Consider the following 25,636-nt stretch of genomic DNA (forward strand, 5'->3'; position numbering starts at 1 on the left):
GCCTTTGTTCGCAGCCAGTTAAACTGTTTAAAAGGAGGGTTAACTCAATCCATCAAATTGTCTGAAATTGTGAGGAAATTTCAAAAACCATATGGCTTCCAAACGTTTGCGTCCTTTTTGTGCGGTGGGACACACTTGTCTCAGTATTGCTGCCTGCGGGGGACCGGGGCCCAGCTCCTTTGTGGCTCGTCCCATCAGGGAACTGCTGCTCATTTGTCCCCACTTTTCATGCTTTGCGCTCAAAATTACGGCCCCGCAGTCCCGCGGAACAAAAAGCCATGCTCTATTTAAAAAAAGGGGGCTCGGAGAAACTGGCCCAAAACTTTTTTCTTTTTCTTTCTTTTTTTTTTTTTTTTTTGCACCAGATTTGTGTTTCTCACATAAATTTTTAGCCCGAATGGGGAAACACGTCTGAGGGTCAAGAAGGCACGATACGCATTTATTGGACGTGAAAAGGAGGGGACGCGGGGATTCCTGGAGCACAAAATGCTTAGAGCAGAAAGAGAAACAAAGGGGACAAAATAGCTCAGAATAACTCCAAATAGGCCCCACATTTAACGAGCTTAGCAACAAAAAAAAAAAACAAAAAAAAACACACACCCCTCAAGAATTAAAAAAAAAAATGTAGAAGAAAGAGTCAGAAAAGCAATTTTTATTCCCATCGTAGCCTATATACAATACAGTCTGTGCATTGGTTTTCAGATAATGTCCTGATTTTAGGAAGGCACTTACAGGTGTAGAAAACATAACAAATGTATAGAACTGTAAATCTATTGTATTCAAACAATAATCTAAAAGCTTGTCGGGGGGCCTGGGGGAGGAGGGGAGGGGGGGTGATCGCAATAGTGTTCGGCTGATTTTTCGAACATCGCCACCTTTATCGGAGCTCCCAGTGTGAGTCTGCAGTCAAAACGGAGGCAGGGAGGAGGAAGAGCCGGCAGTGACTGTAAGGAGGGGTTGGCTCTTGGAATAAAACAGTGACAATAAAAAAAAGAAAAGAAAGAAAGAAAGAAAGAAAGAAAGAAAGAAAGAAAGAAAGAAAGAAAGAAAGAAAGAAAGAAAGAAAGAAAGAAAAAATAAATATATAATGTTTACAAATCAAATCATGCATTTCCATGCAAACATATGGAAAACAGAAGTGGTTTTATTGTGAGTATGGAGGGGCTTATAGGAAAACCAACAGAGCAGATGTGTGTGTCTGTGTGTGTGTGTAGGTGTGTGTGTGTGCGTGTTCGTGTGTGTGTGTGTGTGTGTGTGTGTGTGTGTGTGTGTGTGTGTGTGCGCGCGCGCATGCCCACGCGTGTTCGTTTCAGTATACTGTAAACAAAATATATATATAAGAAGTTATTTTTAGACCATATTGCTTTGATGGAAACAATGACAGTTCGCTAATGAATACATCACTGCATATTTGTAGTTCTGCGCTCATGCTTTACTGTGAATCTGTGCCGATAGAAAAAGTCATTTCGTTTTGGTACATGTTCTCATATAAGCGGTTAAGTTTACAAGTCCTCTCTGCAGGATCACCACAACCACCATCATCACATCTCGCTCAGTGTGTGTGTGTCTGTATGTGTGTGAGAGCCATCAGTCATCCACGTCTATCTCCACGTCTTCGTCCTCCGAGCACTCCTTGCTCGTTGTGTGGTCCGAGAAGGGAGACAGCGGAGAGCTGCGCAGCTTCTGAGCGAGCTCGTGCTGGTGATCCTGCGGGCCTCCCCGCGCGGGCGACTCGGCGCGCGGGTGGCCCAGCGTGCCGTTGGCGCACTTCTCCAGGTCCGCCAGCTTGGCCAGCTTGTCCAGGGGCACCTGGCCGATGGCCTTGGCCGACTCCACGTCGGCCTTCATCTCCTCCAGGTCCCGCTTTAGTTTGGCCCTGCGGTTCTGGAACCACGTGATGACCTGCGCGTTCGTCAGGCCCAGCTGCTGCGCGATCTGGTCGCGGTCTGCGGGAGAGAGGTACTTCTGGTACAGGAAGCGCTTCTCCAACTCGTAGATCTGGTGGTTGGTGAAGGCCGTCCGGGACTTCCGGCGCTTCTTCGGGGTGCTCCTCTGGCCGAACAGGGTCATCCCATCCCGGCCTACGGAGGAAAAGGGAGAGGAACGATGAACAAAAAGGTGCTGGCTGTTTCGCAACTTCTCCGTTTAGTACATTCAGGGGCGTCCCTAGAAGAAAAGACGTTCTGGGGCACACGGGCTGAATAAGCATCCAGACTTGACTTGAGGCCAGTTTGCCATTTCGTACCAATGCATTACCATTTCGTTCCTTTCCACCATGTCACACCTCTGTGGCTAAAACCATGGACTATGGGTTCACTTCTCATTGAAGTTATTTTATTTAAATGATGGAAATTAATTGTTATGAAAAAAGCTTCATGTATAATTAAATTAAATTCAAGTGTCTGAAAATGTTATTGTTCAATCTAGGTTGGTCCAGTTGACTCAGAACCCCCCTCCCACCCCTCCCAACCCCTGCCCTCAAACTAAAATGAGTTTGAACCGACCTCCTGATGGTTTGTATTATTCAGCTTTTAGCAGAATATTTAAAATAATTGGTTACTGATGTGTGTACAAGATGTCCCTTTGCTGGGTTCCTCATGATATGTAAGTACAAAACATCCTGAAACGACTGGGGTACGAAACGACCAAAGCTAAAGAACAGCAAGGCACAAAATGGTGAAGGAGAAAAGATATTTGGTTAAGCTGACTGTGTTACATGTCAGCTTGTTGGGAATGGGCTCAAACAAATAGACATATAAGAGTTAGCAACACGTTCTGTGCATATTCATGGTGAATTGAAGTGAGTTTATGCTAATGTTTTAGTAAAACTTTGTTCTCCTTCAGAGTTGAAATGGACATTATTGAAAATGTACCACCTCCATATTTCCTGCATGTGTATGTAACATTTCTTAAATGTTCTGAATATTCATAATGGTGCTTTTTTTAAAATGGCAGCTTCATTTGCCATTTCATCTTTCTCTGTTTAGATTTCCCTTCCATGCAGTCAAGCTTTCTTGCAATATTTAAAAGTGGATCTTCAGACACTCTGTTGTTTTAACATTGGCAACTTTTTTTTTGGTTTTGTTAAAATTTGGTCAGAATATGTTTTACTTGGGAGATGTGGAGACACATCTCGGGATGTGTGTGTCGCATGACGTGTCTCCTGAGTCCCAGTAAAGCAGACCCATTCTTTCTATTTAAAAAAAAAAAAGATTGTTAAATAACAGTGGAGACAGTTATCCTGCAGCTTTTGCATTTTAAGTCATCTATAAAACCCTTCACACTGAATTGTAGTGGAGCTTCAGTCCTGAACAAATATCAGTGAAACTGTTTTACAGTAAAATTAGTCAATTACAGACTTATTTTAAATTATTTGCTGAAAAAAATTGTTTTTACCTTAACTTTAATAATCAAGAGTAGCAGCCTGTTTGGTGAGTTAATATCACTCTTACTGAAAGAATAGTGCCCTAGAAATTTCCCACAATGCACTTTAAATCTACAGGAATGTGGTGTATAAATATATTATGCAGTACAAAACTGCTGAGACTACACTGTTTTTCGATTAAAAACACTAAGTCGATACTGCGAAAAAAAATGCAGAGAAAACAATAGAATACAGTTAAAATAACAGAAATGTGTCAACTAGAATTATTACTAGAATTATTCGGGTACCAAATGGAGCCGTCTGCCACAGGACATTTCGTTCCGAATATGCATTAACGCTTACATTGGGGACGTTTCGTACCTGCTTAGACAAATGAAGATTTAATGTAATTTTTTCTATATTCTACTCGTTGTGCGTCGCGAGGAAAAGGAGGTTACACCTTTCTAATGTTTGTGTTCTAGCAGCAGGAGGTCGCTGAGTTATTCTGGTTCGATCAGGGCTCGTAAATGTTTCATGTTTCAAGCGAGTCATCCGGCCCAACCATGGACCAGAACAAAAATGAAATACAAAAATATCTTGAAAGTTATCAGAAAATAATGCAATATTTAAAGTGGAAGGGTTTAGTATTTATATGGATGTATATCATATATCATTTACATGTCGACGTGTTTAAAAATGCTTATCTACAAAAAATAAAGTACATTATATGCTGTGAGTATGAAGTGGAAAGGATGAAATTGCACCTCGTCGTCACTAAAGGCGAATTGAAAATCAGGGCTGAGAAAAATCTGCTGAGGCTTTAGGGTTTCGTTTTAGACTGTGCGTAAAAGTGTTCCAAACTCACACAAATAAGGGATATGACACTTAAATAGAAACTTAATTTTCACCTTGAATACAGGAACGAAAATTATAATTTTACAGTACAAAACAAAAAAATCCACGAAGAGCGGAAAATGAGGAGAAAATGGGGAAAAAAAACCACGTCCTTTTTCCATCAACGCATCAAATCAAAATACATGAATATTTGTAGTGTATTTTCCCCCCCACTCGTAAAATGCAGCAGAGTAAAGCATCCGACATTTACCTTCCGCAGCCTGCAGCACGCTGACTTCCAGCCCTTTGAAGGTCTTGCTGGCCAGCTCCTCCAGCGCACAGAGAGGAGAGGTTTGCGTGAGGAGTGCGCGGCTGGACAGCGGCAGGCTGGACGGACGGTGCTTCTCGGAGGACGAGATGAGATGAGCCGTGCCGCAGATGGCGTAGCTCCGCTTCACCGACGGCTTGTTCAGGATGTCGTCGATGCTGAAGGGCGTCAGCGGCTTGTTGGAGTTGGCAGGAGGCGGCAAGTGGTCCAGCGGGCTGCGTCTCCTGTTCTCCGCCGCGTCGCATTTGGCCACCTCTTTGGATGTCATCATTGGTTGCAGGAAGAGTTTAGTTGCTTTCAGATTTTATAGGTTGCAAGGGAAAAAAAAAAGAAAAAAAGAAAAAAAAAAAGAATCCAAAATCGAGGATGAGTGTATGAAACAAACAAACAAAAACAAAAAAAAGTCACATAACACTTTGGAGGTAAAGTAGAAAAAACAAAAAGAAAAAAAAAAAGAAATAAATAAAGGATGGGTTATTCCGAAATGGGATGCGCTCAAAGTCTCGATCCGCAGGAATGAGGTGCCTCCCTGAAAATGGCGAAGTCCAAAGAGTCGACGATTACTAACAAGTTATCATTGATTGGTGGCTAATCAATTATCTCCAGTGGCACTTTCGCCCTCTTCCCTTTCACTCTTTGACTATGTTGCAGTCCAGCGCTGGGCTTTTTGCGACTGGGGGAGGAGGAGGAGAAGGGGGGGGGGGGGGTGTCCCATTAATTAGGACGCATGGTTGGAAGGAGGAGGAGCCCGGCGGAATTATAATGCTCGGTGCTCTTATCATCTTTGGTCTAATTTAGTCGTGTGGTGAGACACCAGAATAGGTATGTGGGGTAAATGAGGGGAAGCAGAAAGAGAGAGAGAGAGAAAGTTGGAGAGATAGGGAAATAGAGTGAGAGAGAGAAAGAGGGAGAGGATCACAATCTCTTAGTCAATTTGTGAGTTTTTACGCGTGAAACTCCAGTCCAGCAGCACTTCATAGGCTTTCATTTAAGCATATTCGGACAAGTCGACTCGGCTTCCGTTAGAGGCCGCAGCTTATAGGCTCAGATATTTTTTTTTTCCACGACTCACACAGCGCGGATGATCCTTTGTTTTTTGTAAAGGTAATGCAGAGCTGGACCATATATCAGCTCTGATGATGCCTCCTCTGGGGCGGGAGAGAGGCGGCGGCATGCATCCCTCTCAGCGACGCCGAACCCGGGCCATAACTCAGCCAGAAAGGGCTCCTTTTATTTATCATCCCAGAAATATTTCATTTCCTCTCAGAGCACCGGGCGTCCTGCAGCTGTGACGGTGAGGGCTTCGTCCTGACGCTGGACTCGAATATTTGCATATATGGCTGTGCCGCAAAACCAACAACAACAACAACAAAAAAAACTATTTTATTTGACATAAAAGAAAGAAAAAAAAACACATTTTACAATGCAGGTCAGAAGAAACATGTAAGTCTTCCTGTTGTTTTAATTTAGGTTTATTGTTTTTCCTTGCACTAAGAAAATAGTCTATTATTATTATTATTATTATTATTATTATTATTATTATTATTATTATTATTCATTGATAGTTCAATAATTATCTACCTGTGTCTTTTATCTTTATGAAAAATGATAGATTAAGACACTGTAGTAATAAAAATATATTTTCTACAAAAACAATCAAACAAAAAAAATCTTCAAATTAAAATGACAAATGGAGAAATGGAGAATTTTAATTTGAATATTTCAATAGTTAAATTTATTTTTGAAGTTTTAATTATGTTGTTACTTCGTTGTACAGAAAAGGTGCGTGCTCGATGATACTTTTTTTAAAGGTATATTAAAACAAATTAGATTAATGTACTTTTTTGTAGAATAGCTGAATTAAATATATAACCCAATTCAACCTTATTTTCAAACATATTTTTCTCTTCTTCGCTTGTGTCATTTTTGATGTTTCTTTTTTCCTAACAGGGGAAAATGCAGCCGGTGTTTATTTGGTGCTTCTGGAGGATAAAATCTACATCAGTGATGACAGCTCTGTTTGTTAGAAACAAGCCTCACGTCTCAGACCACATTTCCCTCTAATTTCTCTCTCTCTTTTTTAAGTGAAGTCAAATAAAATAAGAATGTCTAAAATAAATGATGATTGATACTGTTATTTTATATGTTAATTTAAATGTGACGAGACTTTTTTTTTTGTCTCTCTCTTTTTTTTTAATTCAGAGTGGATTTCCATCCTGAGCTGATTTCAGATTTCTGTTGTGTTCTCGGATCATCTCCGCCTCTTTCACACCAAGGTCAACGTGCTCTCTCCTCCATCCTCTCCTCTAAACCAGGGATGACCTCATCCGTTTGATTACTGGAGTGTGAAATCTGCTCTTTGTTCAGACGTTTTTTTTTTGTTTTTGTTTTTTTTGTTTTGTTTTTGTGTGTGTGTGTTTGTTTTATGATCTGCATATTTGCAGTTTTAGTTGGAGTTTAGGAGTTCAGGCTGTGATAAACTTAATGATGTAAATTCCTTGATCCCCTGCAGCGTTTCAGCGTTTGTGTTTCTTCCCAAGCAGGTGTTGATTAGAGCCCTTCACACTGCGGTCTGCGAGCTTAAAGTTCCACCACGCAGTATGCACCGTGTGTGTGTGTGTGTGTCAGTGAGAGGCACGGCTCCCGCTGCAGACTCTACCTGCGATTAGACGAGCTGCAGGGGTAACTGTCCCCTTTCCAGCCACTTCGTGACACGCCACAGACGGGTGTCATATCTCCCCTTCTCCTAAAGGCCCGCCAGTTATCTCCGGTGACACCAGATATGGATGCAGCGGAGGGAACCGGGGGAGGAAAAAGCCCGGCCTCAGACGCGCGCGTGTGTCCTTTAAACTTGTACTGTATAAATCACAAGTCATTACCAGAGGTCAGCGACTGAGGAGCAACCATTGGACGGTTCGAGCGCGAGGGCCAGCCTGGTTGGAGGAGAGAGGATTTATCTGGCAGTCGGATCTCTGGAGAGGCAGCCATATTTTATGTGACTAGAGATGTAATAACAGGCCTTTGACAAATCCCCGACGGCCCGGCTCCTGCAGCCTCGCTGCGCAGAGCCAGTGCAGCTGGAACAGCAGATTATGAGCAGCACCATTAGCAGGATGATGTGCACAGACTCAGCAAAGTATCTCTCTCTCTCTCTCTCTCTCTCTCTCTCTCTTCAGACAAACACGGTGGCACCCGAGAAGTCAGAAGCTTTTTTTCAGTCACACATACAAGGTTCTTCTCAGTTAATTAGACAGAAATGTAAATTTGATTTTTGGAATTTAATTAAAAACTGTGAGATCACATTCTATGTGCATTCTCAAAGCACAGAGTGGTATATTTCAAGTGTTAATTTTTGTTCATTTTGATGATAATGCCTTACACCTATAATTCAACCCCCCCAAATTTTGTTTCTCATAAAATAACATTAAATGTACATGTAAGGATTATTAATCAAATTTAACTGGATTATTAATACAGAACTCTATTCTCTCAGGAATAGAGAGTTCTTCCAAAGTGCAAACCTCTGTCTGCCACACTTTTTCCTTTCACTTAATTTTCCATGTATTTACTTGGATCTAACACTCTGAACAGCTTCTTTACCTTCCTTTGACTTGACTGATGGATGGTGTCAGTAACTGTCTGTTGAAGTATATGAACATTTTTATATATGTAAAAAAAACATTTTCTATTGGTATTTTTAATGTTCTAATTTATTTAAATTAAAAAACAGCGAAAAAAAAACAGCTGCAAACTAAACACAGATGCTTGAAACATATTCTGTGCATAATAAATCTGTATGATATACAAGTCTCAATTTTTGAATGAGAAAAACCACATAAATAATTTGACTTTTCGAGGATATTGAAGCCTGTTGACCTCAACTCTCAATTACTAACATTGTTACAAATAAAATGTTAAAGAATTGTCAATTTGGTAGCCAAAATCTGATTTAAAAATGAAGCAGATGTGTTTAAACTTTAAATTTTCTAAATATTTGCTGTAGTGAATAAAATTTGCATTAATATAATTCAATATATTTGGGGAAAACCCAGCTGAAAAAAATACAATTTAAAACATTTGTACCTTGGTTCATTTGTTGTCTAACAAAACTTAATGTGTTGATTTTATTGTTCACAACAAAAGGAAAAAAACATTATTGTAATGAAGAGCATGGTGGTGGAAATGGAAATGAAAATATAAAGTCAAACACAACCATCAAAAAAAAAAAACCTTTGACAACCTGCAATAAGATACCACAAAATTATCATTTAATATTATATAGAGCAAATTACATAAGCACCAAGAGGTGAAATGCTAAAACAACCCCCCCCCCCCAAAAAAACCACACAATTAATAAAAAAAATTCAGTTTTACTTGCATAGTGGTTTATTCAAAAATAAATAATTAAGCTTATTACAACACAACATATGTTATTAAATCATTAATTCGTTTTACTCAGCAGGAAACAAGAAAGGAAGTCTTGGACAAGACAAAGCGAAACTGTTTCATGCATCCTTATTTGAAAAAAATAAGTTAAAATCTAAGAATAGAAATGTAAGATTCACAACTTAACAAAAATGAGAGAAAAGTCAAACATCACTATCCCTATTTAGAAAACCCCAATTAGAAAAGCAACACTGTTCTATTTAAACAGTTTGTAAAATTATTTCTAAGGCAAGAGCAATGACTCTATGAATAGTCATTCAAGTGTTCATAATTGAGCAGATTGCAGATGAAACATGCTAACTTGGCAAATTAGGGCTTGAAAAATAAGTTTGACATCAGGGTTTTTCTTTAAAGTGACGATAACATCAAACTGATCCACCTATAGTTTGAAAATTAAGGGTCACAAAAATCATAATCAAAAACACAACATCACACTGCTTTTATTAAATCCAGATAATCAAAATGTATTCTTTCTGCTGCTAAAATGCTGTGGCATAAATTATAGTTACAAGATCGATATCTATCTAGAATATTAATTTAGTCTTGTTTATTTTAATACACCACTAAACCACTACTAACGACATTAACACAAAGAACCACGTCAGGTTGAATGTTTTGGACGATGTGTCCACACTGACAGTCAGACATGGTACCGTTGTACCACCAAGTGTGTCATTTTACCGCCTAGGGAAAAATTATATGTTCTTACAGGCACCAGTTTGTTTGAGTAGGTTGTTGGTCATCCTATGCCTGCAGTCCCTTCCTGAACTGATCAGTAAAACAGTTTATGATCAGTGAGTTGAACATTGAGAAACCCACCCTAGAATCAAAACCCCTACTCTTCAACCCGAAGGTTTTGCAGCACAGAATCAGCCCTTTGAAACGTCTTTAGTTACATCTCTTTTAAACTACTGTATTTATTTCGTGTGTTTTTAGATTTGACTGCTGCGTTTAGCACAGTGGATCATAGTTTGCTCTCAAGCTCAGAGAGATAAGTGGGCATCAGGGCCACGGCACTGAAGTGGTTCAGGTCCTGCTTGGTGGAAGCGTCTTTTTGCATCGGTGTTGTCTGGTGTCCCACAGGGCTCCGTTCCAGCCCCCCTCCTCTTTTTTCTCATTTGATCCCACTTGGTTTTAGAAAACATGTCATTGCATTTCACCTCTGTGTAGACGACTGTCAGATCTGTATCCATATGGAGAAAATAGAAACATACTCTGTATCCATACATGGCACTTTTTTTTTTTAAATACAACAAAAAAAGTTTTTAGAGAGTTTTTAGATTCCTTGGCTCGGGTTAATAAGCTAGTTGCTGCGTACCTGGGGGTCAAAGTTGACACTGATCTTAAATTTGACAGATTGAGGCGGTTGTTATGATTTTTCCAGGTTAAAGCCAGGCAGCGCTTTGAGGCAGTCCAGGCCTATGTTGGCGCTCGGCTGGATCTCATCGTGTCGGGGTCCAGAGACCCCGACACGATGAGCTGGATCCTGCTCATCGTGTCGGGGTCGGTGCTTCGTCCATCACTTTCCAACAGAGGGAGCAAAATTCTGCAGCTGGTCTGGAAACTGGCACTCTGAAGTTTCAACACATTTCCCCCCCACTTTAGCTTTTCTTTCACTGGCTGCCCATTTACTTTTAGGATTTAAGAATTATTTTTTATTTCCCTTTAAAGCCCTCCACATCCCCTCTCTCTCTCTCTCTCTGGGTCTTCTAAACCTGCTGCTCTCTCAGGTCGAGTCACATGTTTCCATTTGTGGAGCCCAGATTTGTCAGTGGAAATTATATGAACATTTTCTCTGTCTTCTGAAAGCCCATCAATCATTTCACCTCGAACTTTGACACCTTGTGAGAAACTGATTAAACTCATTTCTACATTTGTTGTTTCTAGTCCACTGTATGCTTCTCTTTATACTGCTTTAAAATTGAGCTGTTTACTTGTGTTTTTTATGTGCTTTTAACCTATTTTAACTGCAAAGTGCTTTGGTCCCCTCCTGGTTATTTAGAGATGCTTTATAGATAAAGTTGGATTGAACTGGAAAAACTGCGTCATCATTGTGTGATTTCATTATGTTTGCCGCTGAAGTTTTCTTTGACGATCAGAAAAATGTAAGTGACAAAAAGAAAAAAGAAAAAAGATACAGATATATGCAACAGGACAAGAGCGCTGTACGTTAAAATCATATTTAGTCATTCTGACATTTGAACTTGGCTAAAGAAATTTGAAACAGGTGAAATTTAATCTGAATAAAATCCACTGCGACTTGTAAATACGACTGTAGACGTAAACCATTTGTTTCAATACAATTCTGCCTGAAACTCTTAAATTAAAAAAAGGGCAAATTAATTATCTTATGGAAAATGTTCTTTATGTAATCACAGTCTAAAAATGAGCTACATCAAAATTGCCTCTAAATCAACTATAAAGTACAGAATTAATGAGAAATCGGGTATCGGTTGACTGCGTCTATAAAACACTTGGTTTTAGCCCTAACAGTCAATAAATTATGAGTCTTACTGACTTCATTCTTCAAGCAGTTAAAAAAAAAAAACTCCAGCAGAAAACAGGTGCACAGCCTCCCAAGAAACACAAGAAGTGCAGGAGTTTCCCCCCCGCGGAGCGCTCAGCGTGGAGCCGCTCCCTCCTCAGTGAAACCTTTTCATGGGTCTTTGGCTGTGGTAATGTGAAATCTACTCACTGCTGTTCGGCTGCAAAACAATCGTCCAGTTTGAAACAAGTATTTTAAAGCTGAGGGTGTTTTTTTTGTTTTGTTTTGTTTTGTTTTTTTGGCTCCTCGCAGGTCATGGTGAAAGTAAAGTCTGAATCTGTTTGGGTCGCAGGATGTGTCTCACCTGGCGGGGTTGTTCTCACGCTGCTCTGCCAGCAGGAACAGACTGGCCCTGATCATGCTGCTGTGGTTTGGGGCCTGTTCACTTGTTGTTGGCAGAGCCTGAACATAAGCATTCCTAATTCACAGAGCACGTGTTTTTTTTTGTTTTTTTTTCTTGAAAGCTGCACATATGTGGCAGGGAAATGAAAATGATCCTGCACCACTGCAGCTTTTTTTCCCCACCCCCTCCTCCTCCTCCTCGTTTGGAGTTCAGCAGTAATCAAACCATCACCTCCGCACACCTCTTCCCTTCGCTCGAGCTGCTGATGAATCCCCGCGCTGCATTATGAATACCACAGAGCAGCAGCAGACAGTGCTTCATTTCAATGTTCCTCCTTTCTCATCTGCACTTCTCCATAAAACAGAGTAAGCAGTCGAGGCTGAAGGATTGTGTTATTTGGAAAGGCCGGAGCGGAAAAGATTATTCAGAGGCTTTGGTAATAAAAACTGCCAGAGGAGAACTGAGGAGAATTATGACAGCAATCCTTTAGTTTTCATTTGTGGAGGCTGTTTTTTTCCCCCCTTTCTTTCTTTTTGGATGCGAAGGAGGACAAAGAGACCTGGAGGTGAAAAACAACAGAAAACCTAATTTGTCACGTTGAGAAGTGTAAATGCCAGCTGCATTCTCGATGATTACTCATATGGTAAATTGGAGATCAAACTGGATTTTTCGGACTTGTTACTTAATGTTTACGGACGGCTGCAATTACCTGCTCAGCCTCTTCCCGGCCTAATGTCTCAGAAATGTTTATTTTGTTGCAGAGTTGCTGTTTCTCACTGTATATTTTATGCAAACATGCCTTGAAAGTGTAATAATAAAGGCTGTGATGATTACACAAAAAGTGGGCTTCGGTCGTGGTAATTCAGAAACCCTGAGGGTTTGTCTGAAACACAAACGTGGAGGAATCTCTCTGCTGCATTCTTTCAATCCTTTCCTCATTTTCTTTTCTTTCGCTCCCTTTCCCCTGTCATGTGTCCCTTCAAATACTCACATGTCCACACGCACACACACACACACACACCCACACACACACACACACACACACACACACACACAAGCACTCCATTTGAGAGATGGCCCCTGTCTTTCAATTAGCCTGCAATGGCCCTCTTACAAGGCTGGCGTCTGGCGAGTTAGGCCCGCAGCAGATGCTGCTGCGGATGGGCCGTTCATCTGCAGCCTGCAGACTGTATTGAATAGTCATTAGGGTGGAGCCGACCATTCATGGCAGGAGAAGTGACTTCCTGTGGGAGGAGATGCTACTGCAGCAGGTTAGCTTCAGCCTCTTCTCTGTGAATGTTTTTATTTTTTTCTGAGCTCTAATCTACTGGTAACTATTTTTATGATTTGTGTATAATTTTACAATAGGCGTGACTGTTTATATGGCCTTTAATTGGCTTCCTGTTAAATAGATGACAGATTTTCTTTGAGATGATTCCATTTTACAGCTTTTTATATAATTTGAGCCCAAATGTCTGCTTCTATCTTTACTCCGGATACTTATTCGCTTATTCCAACTAACGTGATTATTCGATGGTCTATAATTAGTAATGTGTGCTTTTGCGTCAGCGTTTCTAAAGTTTCTTACATAGAGTGAATGGCTCTACAGTTACTTTGATGTGATGAGATGCTTTTACTGAATCTTGTGTTTTCTTGAGGTAATCTGAAGCAGCTCACAGAAACTCAGTCATTTGGTGGAGTTAAAGCCGCATATAAAAATATGAGCTTTAAGCTTTTCGCCTTGTATTGTGTTTGAATTGAGCGGAGAGCGGAAGTAGTTTTTGCATTAACCGAATTGACTGCTAAAGACTTGTTGTCAGGCAGGCTGACAACACCTGCTTATAAAAACATCACAGAAGACTCCATCACGTCTAAATTGTTTCTCTGGGAGCATTTTTGGTCCTCTGTGGAAAACGGAGTGGAAGCGATGACGGACCAGATTAAATAAACGTGTAACGCTTTCTGTAAATGGCTAAGAATAAGCTGCTAACGTCACTAAACTTGGTATCTGATTCATGGCCTCCAATCAGCACTGAACCAAGGCCCTGGCCACACCAGCAACCCGAAAAAGCGATTGCCCCCTCAACCTAATAACCGGTTGTGCCACATTTGGCAGCAAAAATTGCCATAAACTGGCAATGGGTCTTTCCCGTCTCTGTGGAGGAATTCATGTCCACTCTTCTATGCAAAATTGTTTTAATTCAGCCACGTTGGTTAGTTTTGAGTAGGAACAGGCTGCTTAAGGTCATGCTACAGCACCTTAATTGGATTCAGGTCCAGCGAGGACGATTGTCCTGCTGCATGAAGCTGGTGTGCTGGTGCCTAAGGTCCCAAACTGATGGCTACTTCAAGATTTACTTGCAAAAGAGCAAAATTGATGGTCTCATCAATTCATCCTGAGTCACCAAAACAGCGCCAGACCGTCACACTGTCACCGTCAGCGTAGATCGGGGTCTTCAACTCCGGCTCTCAAGGGCCGCTGTCCTGCAGGTTTTAGATGAGTTTTTGTAAATGAGAAATGTGGACTTGTATCGTCTTTGGCTGCCACAGTTGCAACGTCTCTGCATCTGAGATAACTGAGGCATGAAGTGCTTTAGGTTTCATCCTTGGTCCCATTACTGCCTCCCCGATAAGTCGCAGATGTGTTCTTGGAGTAATTTTGGTTGGCGAGCTAACTCAGTGGAAGGTCCACTCCATCGCCACCGGAGTCCTTGTAACTGGTTTTCTTTTAACTCTTTTCAGACTGGTGGATGTTAACTATGACTTCTCGAAGGTTTAGCCTACTTCGTCTTTGCAGACGGGTTCGCTCTAAGGGTCTTGGTTCTGTCAGTAATCGGGTCGAGGTGTTACTGGTGAAACAGAGTCAAATGATGGGGTTTGTCACTGTAACTGGATTTGACATGGAGGAGCTTTTATATCCGTTCTCATGAGGTCAAGCCTTTTCCCCAAAATAAATAAAATCATTTAAAATCGTGTTTTGTGTTTACTGTGGATATCTTTAAGATTGTTCAAATTTGTTTGATAATCAGAAAAAAGCCCCAGAATAAAATATGTAGGCGGCTGAATATTTTTTCACGGCACTGAATGATTTCTTTGGGAGAATCTTTAGCCTAGCACTGCTTTAGCCGTGCTCCGGATCCTCTTCTTTTGATTTTATGTTGCGTAGATTAGAAACTACACATTTGTTTGGTTGAAATCTAACAGACAACGTACCTTCTGAATTAAAAAAATAGCCATAGAAGCGCAGATGTTTTATATTACTTAAATGTAACCTGCATTTACCTTAACTGTCTGTAAGTTAAAGTTTGTTCAAATGTGTAATTCAAGGTTAAGTAAACATTTATTAAAAATAACACAGGAAAGCATTGTCAATACTGTCATTTTTGGCACCTGGACTGGAATATTTACACTGACTACAGATACATCTCTCCTGAAGACAGTTTTCCCAAATATATTTCTAAACCTGAGTATCAACGCAATGCTTTTACTCAGTTTTGACATTAAGTTGGTTTTCGCCGTTACACCTTATTTTTCTGCAATGTGAGCGCTTTCAAATGCTGCATGCAACTCTTAGACTTACAGCAGCAAACTAGTTCTTGAGGTTTGTTATATAATTTAGCTCTGAGAAATGAAGGGGAAAGGAGGAACACCGGCTTCGGCTGTGGAAGCCCCCCGTCGGTCCGCAGAGCCACGAGCCAGTCTGCCGAGTCTGTGCCCGATTTGTCAGCTCTCAGTGGGTCCGTTCACGAAGCACCTGGCAACCCTGCGCAGCAGAATACGGTGGCTGCCACGGCCATACACCAACACACACACAACCATATGCCCCCATTGTCATTCCAATGAGCTTGGACAACATTCACTTTCGCCTCCTTTCAGCGAGCGTTATCAATACAAACCCCATGTGGAGGGGCCTGGGTCAAGAGGGAGTCTCTCTACAAAGTGGCTGCTGACACACAGAAGCACACAGAGAGAGAGACACACACACACCCCCCAGTACCTCCCTTCGCTCCTCCTCCTCCTCTGCTAAACCCCTGTAGGCTGAACTGAGGAAATGTGAATTAGCTTCATCAATGCAGAGGTTAACATTGCGCAAAGATGATGTTGACCTCTCGTTGTATTCTTGGTTTGATGTCTTTCTTAGGGGCCAAATGCTTATGAATAAAAATGGCGAGGGGAGAGGTTGACAAAGGGATTTGTCTGACTAATGCCAAAGGAGAACCCCTCAGGGAGGCTCTGGTTAAGCCCAACGCCTCTGAATCCCCCCCTGCAGTGTTATCAATCACAGAGGGGCTCGCGCGGCGCTGTTATTGTTTTTGCCATAATTGTGTCAGGGCGGCTTTCATTTGTCTCTAATGAAAAGTGTCTGCATTCGTCATGCTAATGTGGTGACAGCGTAAATATTACACAACATATGTGTTGCCAGTTTGGGCCTCTGCGGTCATAAATAATTTATTTTCACTTAAATGGTCAATGGAAGGGCCACTTTACCCAAATGATGGAAAAGAAAGAAATCCAATTTACTGCTGGCAGGTAAAGATTTTAGACTTAAGGTGTCCAGCTTTGACAGCCCAGTAAAGCTGGCGTAACAACGCGCTTTATATACGCGAATTTAGTCGATATTTCAGACGAGAAATTATGTGAGTTTAGCATGTGACGGGCAAGTAAATCTCCAGGGTCTCTGGGCATTTTTAATACAATTAAAACAAAAAACAAATGTTCATTTGAAGAAAGCATAAAAGATTTCCCATAACCTCGTTGCATAAGAGACCACGCCCTAAAACTAACACTTTGTTGAAACAATTTTTGCTCCATGGCACAAAGGCAGTCACTAATAAGAGAATAAATCTGGTGATTGTTTATAATCAGGGAAGCTACCATAAGGCCGACAAAACAACAAGAACTCGTTCTGTTCTACAAGCGACAATCTCTTGAGTTCTGCAAATTTCTGGATAAGGATTTTTTTTTTCTTTCAAAGAAAATGTCTCTAAAATATTCCAAAACCTTCTGGGATGATGTGATGTAGTCTGATGGAGCCAAACTGGGAGATCTGGGCACAAATCCTCTCAGTCTGAGAGAGTTGGGGAGCTTTTGCAATCAAAAAAGTTCTCCAACTCACTCAGGTTGCAGCCTGGACTGGGCCAATACTTCCAAGTCAAGATGTGGGCTGCGAACAGATGATGAAACTGAACTGTATTACTCTAGAGGTGTTCACACTTACACAGCCAGATTATTGAAGGTTTTTATTTTTGATAGGTTTTTCCTCAAATGCATCCTGAGTTGCATTTGTACTAATACATGTGGAACCGGTTTGAAATGATTTGTCAAATCTGGTGTGAGCTCAAACTTCAATTTGACAGAAGTGTGTGCATCTTTGAAAGGAGTGAAAACATCAAATTCAACTGAAATGGTATTGATTGAAAAAAAAAAATACATTTTTCAGAAACTAATAGACTTAATTTAAATGAAAATGTTTTTAATGGCCAATTTTAAATCTAACCGTTCTTAGCTTGGGCGGACTTAAAATCCTTAATCTGGAAATCTGTCTGCTAATGAAGAAGCTTATTCTGACACTATAAAATAAATTTTGGTTGTCCGTGGTTCACTGATGAAAGGTGAACTGACTGGAGATTGTTCTTTGCCTTCAGTGGACAAAAAAATATAAATATCTTGGTATTTTGTTAGGAAGCGATAGTGGCATGCAGCAGCAGATGGATCGACAAACTGGGGGTCCAAAGGATCCCAATGTGGTTTTGGGATCAAACAGAACCAGCTGCAGAGTTTGACTGTGAGATCTGGGATAAGTTTGCAGGTGAAATAAACTTTTTTTTTTTAAATCTGTGACTCAAACTGTTCCAGATGTAAAATATGGGAGCTGGATGCAACAGAATCAGCACTAATTTCACAATACACTGATAGACTCTTCCACAAACGAGTTAATAACTATTGGTAAGGACATAAACAACAGAAAACCTGAGGCAAGGAGGGTGAGGCAACCTTTAACCCTGGTATAATTGAGAAACATGTCGGCACAGGCTGGTTACACACTTCAAACTTGATTTGTTTTACAATGAGACGTCTGGGTTTTTTTGTGTCACTATTCGTGAAGTGCGCAGGGGGTGTGCAGGTGCTCATCTTTGTTTCTTCTTTGTGTGCAAACAAATTAAGCACAGCAGCGCACTCCCACACATGATCAGCTCCACGGGGCCTGAGCTCGAGTTTATGACTTTATTAAAAGCGTCTTGTTTCATCTCATGCTCTCCCGGCAAAGTATAGCACACTCCATATATCACACCGTTATTATAGGTAATTAAGAACAAAACTTGGTGTTATGTGGGGCCTGTTGTGCATATAAGCAGAATTGACCATTTTAATTGCTAAGGAGATAAATTTTCCTGCACTTTATCTTCTGTGAATGATATTAGAAGAAGAACCTGGCAAAGGCATTTATTATGCTAACAGCTCCCCTTAAAAACGAGCTGTAATGAGACACAGCAGCTATTTGCTTTACTTTAATGCCAGGGTGAGGAGAGTAAATCAAGTATCCTGCTGCAGCCCGAAAGCTTTGAAAATCATCTTTGGCTGTGTTGCAAATGCAAAATGCAGATATTCTAGAAGGAGGACGTTCATTTCTGTCAGCAGGGTTCAAATAATCTGAGGTTTGAAGAGAACGAAAGAGGGGATGAGTCTACACAGATTCAGCTGAACAAAAGAGACTGAGTCCACTCAGCATTAACCCGAAAGGTCGGGACGGTGGGCCGAGTTGGACGTCTGACTCCACCCTCAAACTGTTTTGATTGGACAATTCTTCTTCTTTCTCTCCAAATATCCGGTTTTAGTCTCATAGTATTTTCATTTTTTAAGTCATGCAGTGAAGTCAGTTTTAAGCTGGATATTTGACAAACATTCTCTCTGTGACTCACAAGAGGCAGCCATTTCTTTTCACGCTAGGTGACGTCGATGAGGCCGCTGTTGGAAAGACTCCAGAGCGCAATCAGCTAATTCCAGTCAGCTGTAAACAAAAAGAGGTTCCCAAAAATCAGCCAGTAGCTTCCAGGTGACTCAAACACGGAGAATCGATGCTGAATTGTGGTAATGCACAACGTTTGTGAACTGCCAGAAAAGACCATAGAAGATGATGATGATTTGTGGCACTGGGTGTGACATCACCACCGCTCTTGCTTGTGAGTCTTATTTTTCCTCCAGCAGGTTGATAGTTCACCAGTGCATTCAATCAGATACTGATTAAGAATCAATTATCCAAACTATTTCTGATTCAGCAAATATTTTGTAAAATATTACTTCCTGTAAGTTGTGCTTTATTTTCCTTTCAGCGTTGCATTATGAACTGGTGTTTCAACAAATAAATGCATTCATGATGTATATTTGAATTCTGCAAAAAACATGGCTAAAAGAGAATAAAGTGATACATTTTTTGCAGCAGTAAAATAAAACTGATAAGGTATCAAACCAAGCGATGTGTTTATTCTTTTGCATTGGGATGTTTTCAGTTTCCAGAGTAGTGCTCTACATCGACAGCTCACTCCATGTTCTCCTCCACATTGTTTGTCGTTTTATTTCTAAACTTCACGTCTGCAGGGTAACTCCTGGTGGATTTGTGGTTTATGAATGGTCAGAAGCAGAACGCTAAAGGTTTCGTCTTTCTGGGATTTTTTTTTTTATGGAAAAGGCCTTTTTAGTGAAGGTTAAAGTAAGGTTCCTTGCATTATAACAAAACTGCCCTATTTTGTCTCTTTAGCCTTTCAACCTCTCTCTGATGAATGGAAATGGAAATGCTGGCAGCCTTTAGGTAATCTTAGATTTATTGATAAAATTTCAGACTGGATTTCTTTTTATGGGACTGACTGATCGAAAGACAAAATAACATGTTTAAATTAATATAAATCATTTTTCCAGAAAATATGCTGCCATTGTTTTTCAGTCGTGTTTGTTTTCTTTTAAATCCATCATTGAAAAACAAATAATGATGCACCAATATCAGTGTTTTCAGTCATCAACCCATCTCAGGATCTGATAAAAATGCCCAAGAATCAAACTATACTGAAATCGTTTCAGCCATTTGTTATTTTTTTCTATAAAAAGAGTGGAATAAACGCACCAGGATTTAAAATGTTAAATGTGTCTAAATACTACAACAATAAATCTTTGAGGCTAAAGTATTTCAAGAGATTGATTTGCTCATAGCGGGTAAGAAAATAATATTTTACATTCATATTGCAGCTTTTCAGAAGCTCGGATCATTTTGGTCCAAAGGATTTTGAGAGTTTTGTTGGTCAACTTGATGCTGCGGAAACAATAATAAGACAACAAAATCAATCACTCAAATTATTCAATATTAGTAGTTTTTAAAAAGACACTTTAAGTGAAGTAAAACATCAATACATTTATTTAATTTTTTCTCATCATTACGTGTTTCTGTCTGTGTTTAAGCCCCTCCCCCATGACCCTGAAAACGATTAAACGGCCTAAACGACGGATGAATCCACGTCTTCCCACCTTAACGTGAGCGTTTGGCAGTCCTGAGTTTTCATACGTTCACACATTTTCGGGGGGAAAAACAACATCCCATCCGTTACAACTTCCCGTCTGTTTGGCGTCGTTCACGGCGAGCCGAAACAAGCTGCGCCTTTCCCGCCCTCTCCTTCTCCTCGCCACCAGATGAGCGTGGCCTGGAGGAGGAGGGCCGCCATCCATCCAGATCTGCGCCCGTTCCCGCCGTTTAAACCCGAGCAGGCTCGACTAATGCCCCTGCCTCACTCCTCCGTCTGCCGCTTCGCGGGCTTTGTTCGAGACGGCTCCCGCGCTTCCCCCTCTCCATCCGTCTTCTTCATATTTTTCACTGTCTAATTCTTCCCTCTTTTACCTCGATCTCTGTCCCCGTCGCCAAACACTCTCTGCATTCCTCTTCCCCCCCCCTTCATTTTCCTCCTTTTTACCTTTTGCATTTCTCTTTAGCAAATCTTCCTAGCCCCCCTGCACCACCGTCCTCCCATTCAATTCTTGTTCTCTTGTTAAAATAAATAAAAAATAAAAAAAAGAGAAGGAGGGGGCGAGGAGGAGGGAGCTTAGATGAGAAGTCGGTGGCGTTGAGCCGAGGAGGACACACTCCACTTAGATAAATATCCCCATCGCTCTGAGCAGAGCCAGGGAGATTTATTCATCCGCCGAGCTGGCAGAAAATTGACTTGTTTCATGGGGGCAGGCCGGTGACGCATTGCCACGAGAGGCAAGGAGACAGGATGGAGGGAGGAGAAGGAAGGATGAAGAATAATAAAGAGAGAAAGGACAGGAGGGGGCGGCGGGGGGAAAGGGCGATCTAGCAAGAAGGGAGGGAGAAAAACGATAAAGAGAGATGAGAGAGAGTGATGTCCCTCCCCTTGTAGCAGAGGATAAAGCCAGTGGGGTGGTGAAACAGTGATGAGGGAAATGGTACAGTTGACATTTATATAAGAGGATATTGATGAAGCCGAGGCGCAGGCCGACTCAATCCAGTCCTCCTCTTCCTCTTTTACCTCTTCTATCTTGTTTACTACTTTTCACTCTTCCTCCGCTTGTCTTTTTCGCCTCCATGTCTCCTTCAGCTCTCTCTGTCTTTGCCCTGACAAAGTGCTCTTATTGGACACTACATCCTCATTGAGGCACAGGGGCCGCAACCTTGGGTGACTTAAGACTGGAGCCGCCAATGCATCACGGCGATAATCTCTTATTTTCGGCCTCCCACGTAGCGTCATCCCTTAGCAGAGGAGAGGAAAAAAAATCAACAAAAAAAAAAACTACAGCTTTCCTGTTTTTCATATCGGCTTCATGCTAACACAGCAAATAAGAGAGGAGACGAATGCTGCCTCCCCTCGGCTTTTCCAAAGAGGTGAACGGAGGAGCTGTGTGTGTGTGTGTGTGTGTGTGTGTGTGTGTGTGTGTGTGTTTGTAAGCGTGTATGTGTTCTGGGAGCACTGGGGTGTGGAGGATTTCTGCTTGTATCAGCACCTGAGCTGCACAGAGAGAGAGGTGTACAGAGGAGAAAGATGGGGAAACTGGGAGTCTGCGTGTGTGTGTGTGAGGGTGTGTGTGTGAGGGTGGAGGTTGAAGGAAGGGGGGATGGATAACAGGAGGTAGAGCATAGTATAATTTAGTCACACCGAAGCTCAAGAATCACATCAGCCTTGGATAGGGACCCAGGGTGATCATTTAAATTGGGAATTAAGTCACCAGCGAACGGCTAAGTTTCCACCGAATCGGTGTTTTATTAAAGGGGAAGTCAGTCGTCTGATTGTGCAGGTGAATCTGCAAGAGCTCCAGGTCTGGGTGATGCGCTTATTCCACGGCTGGACTTGGGGGTGGAGGGGATGATGGAGGATTTGCTGACGGAAGTGATTCCTCACAATAAACAAGCTCTTTAAACCTAATGAACATACGGCTGTGAAGGAGGAGTGGATCGAATTATTCCTAATGCGCAGTCTGAGTGAACAAGTGGCACAAATGATTCATTCCAGACTGGAAAATGTACAATTGAACATTTAAAAGATTGTTGGGTTTTTTTAAGTTTGCCTCTCCATAAATCCAGGTTCATTTCATTTTTAGTAATTTAGTTTGGAAAGTCAAACGCACAATGGAGCGATATGTTTAAGACATTCCCCTCAGTTCATTTTTAGGGATTATGGTCCAAATGAGTAAAACTCAGAATGTTACCTCAGATCAACAAAAACGGATTTTAAAACAGAAACGTGGGCTCACTGACTGTTCACGTTCGTTACTCTCACCTCTGCCTTTTCACTCAGACTCCTGACTCTGGGACTTTGACTCCAAATTAACAGTGCAGTAACTTTTCTCCTTCGCTCAGGTAAGACCTTCCTGACGTTGTCTCTGGCTAAAGGGAGGCTTAACCCAAAAAATGTTAAACACGTCTGCGTGTGGCGGCTCTTCAGTCACTGAGTTCAACATCAGTAAATCTTACCCAAGCTCTCAACTTGTGCGCCTCTTTCTAGTTCACATCTTCCACTCAGTTTCCCCTCAATTTTCTTGGATGCAGCTCTATAAACAGCCTGTTTCTGTATCAACGTTGTTTTGTGGCGAAACCTTTTTATGAAGGGTGTGAGAGTCTGTCAGACAAACGTCAAGTCAGCATTTGTCCCAACGATCGTGGAGATAAACATAAAATAGTGTTTCTGTATTAAACATGCTTTATTTTCTTTTTTAATTAACAGCAATAAATGCTTGCAAAGTAGCACTTGGTTTGATCTTAGTTTCATTTTTAAGAAAGAATTACAGAAATAACTTTTGACGACACTGTGATTCATGGAGATGCATCCCTAGACCAAATATCTCCATAACTCCGTCCTCCATCTGCAGATGTTTTCTGAGCTTTGAAACATAATTTTTCTAGAATGTTTTGATTCATCTTTCCAGTTAATAGGTCCAGAAATAAAAAACAGAATAATATCTTTCTTCATATTTTGCTGTCTTTTCTTAATTTCCTTTTTGTTTTTACTTCCTTCTTTCTCTTATCTATTGATTGTGTCATTTTCTTTCTGCCTCATTTAATTTCCTTCCTTCATAAACTTTTGTGTTTTCCATTTCAAAACAAATGTAACGTTCAGGAAAACTAGGAAGTCTGGACTCAAGAACCTTGAGAGGACATGGAAAAGACAAACTAGAAGCATGCAAATCTACAGATCAGTCCAAGTTTAAGAAAAAGAAAATCCATCATAAAAGTCTTATTCTATGATCTAATGGGTACAATCAGATCAGCGTTTGCCAAATACAGACTAACTCAGTGAAGTTGGTCCCCACACCTTCTTCAAATTAAACAAAATTAGTGTCAGTCATTTGTGTCATTATAAACGTTTCTCAGATTTCAAACAAAAACTTTCCAGAGGTCAAAGATCACCCTGCTAACAAAATTCATAAATTAATTGGGCTCCGTTTGTAGTGCGGTTGATCGACACCAAATCTTTTTGTGACTGTGGACGTTGACTTCAATGACCTCCAGAAATACTTATTAACGTCTTTAAAATGATAGCGGCGCAAACAAAACATTTTTAACCGCACAAAAATGTTGTGACTCCAGTGTTGTTTAATCTGAAGAAGAGGAGCCATCTTCACTCAGGCCAATAATCAGCATCACTTGTCTCGCATGAGAAGCCAGAGCTCAAACTAACACACGTCTGGTTAAAACAGCCTGTGGTTTTCTGGGAGGGCTGTGAGGTGTGTGTGTGTGTGTGTGTGTGTGTGTGTGCGCGCGTGTGTGTGTGTCGGTCCGAAAATCTGAGACCGTTTGTGCCTTTTGGAGTTGGAGTAAATGTGAGTGGCAGACGTGCAGAGGGGCGCCGTGACCTTCTCCCACTGCACTGTAACTCAATCAGAGCTCAAGGCGTGACACCGTAACCCTGCGTGGCAGGAAGTGACCCGGCTGCGGCGCTCTGCTAATGCCTCCACTAACGGGTGTGACCGCGCCGCGCTCATATCCCCCCGGAAAGCCAAGCCGGTCCGCTGCCACTCTCTTACAAATGAGCGATAAGCCCCGGTTTTATCTTTTGGTGCGATTTGCTCGGAAATGTGTGTCCAGGATGACGAGTTCACAGGTTACCAGCTCTCGGGTTACGGATTCATTAAGGGAATTAATGAGGCTTCTGTGGCAGCTGGATTAAGAGAGTATCTGCTTTCCTTGCAGGCATGCTGTCCAAAAGCCTCCATTGGAAACAATCTGCATCGAGCACAATTATTTTAAACGGCTTGTAAACGGACAATGGCTGCTCTTCAGAACCTGAGCCCGGGTGTTGATTTTTCTCAGGCTGTGAGGTGGCCCGAGGTTAGGACGGCAACACTTGTAGATGTTTAGATAGGAGAAGCTGCCTACATGAGCTCATCGCTGAGGCTGGATGAAGGTGGTGGGCCATGTTTCGTCAGCTGCTCAGGAGAAACACGCAGCTTACAAACACCTGCAGCCTCACTGGGTGGGTGGTGCGTTCAAGTGCCTCCGCATCACCAGAGAATCAAGTTTTCAGGTTTCTTGATGCGTCAGGATTTTTTAACATGTCTTTTTTCACTTTTACCAAAACAAGTGCTTGGCAGCAGATTTTTAAATAGACACTTTGCAAGAGGAAAATAGAAGCATCTTCCTCCTTTGGATGGTTTCTGAACATATTAAAAGGTCGTGGTGGAAAAGCTCAATCAGATTTACGCTCTCACTTTTTTAAGACCATCCTAAATTATTTTTGTTTGTGTTTTAGACATTCAGAGGTGGACTAGTTCCTGTGCTTTGTTGCTCTACTGTAGCAGTGCCCAAAGTGGGTCCTGGAGGGCCAGCATCCTGCATGTTTTAGCTCTCTCCCTGGTTTAACGCACCTGGATCAAATGATGGCTCGTTAGAAAGCCTAAGAAGAACATTGAGTTGCTGAGGAGGTTGTTACTACAACCAGGGAGAGAACTAAAACATGCAGGATGTCAGTTTGGGCACCGCTGCTCTACTGCATAACCAAAATGCTCTTGAGATTTCAACCATCAACAATGGTTCAGATTTTCAGCTACAGGCAAATTAATGTTTACATCAATTAGGAGAGGTGAGAATAAGTTTTGAAGAAGAAACAGTTTCACATCATCCACAGTCCTGTGTAGCCATTAGTGAGACGCTCTTTTCTGAAATGCTGCATCAGTTTTACAAAAGTAGCTCTGGGACTCAATATTCCAAGATGTTGAACTTTGGTCTCATCAGTTTCACGTGATGTTTTTTCCAAAATGCTTTAGGATCATCAAGGTGTACTT

The 25,636-nt window shown here is 41.4% G+C and overlaps 1 protein-coding gene across 1 annotated transcript; it reads right to left on the reverse strand.

Moving 5' to 3' along the window:
• Positions 1-827: 827 nt before the first annotated feature.
• On the reverse strand, positions 828-5,189 carry lbx1b (ladybird homeobox 1b). Its single transcript, XM_015013201.2, has 2 exons — positions 4,470-5,189; positions 828-2,081 (listed from the first exon to the last, which is right to left on the reverse strand). Exons 1-2 carry the CDS (start codon positions 4,795-4,797, stop codon positions 1,588-1,590), a joined length of 822 nt encoding a protein of 273 aa, XP_014868687.1. The 5' UTR covers positions 4,798-5,189; the 3' UTR covers positions 828-1,587.
• Between the last annotated feature and the right edge of the window lie 20,447 nt (positions 5,190-25,636).

Source organism: Poecilia mexicana, unplaced genomic scaffold (assembly GCF_051168715.1).
Source record: "Poecilia mexicana isolate PSO_F unplaced genomic scaffold, ASM5116871v1 scaffold_1, whole genome shotgun sequence".
NCBI classification, from domain to species: domain Eukaryota; kingdom Metazoa; phylum Chordata; class Actinopteri; order Cyprinodontiformes; family Poeciliidae; genus Poecilia; species Poecilia mexicana.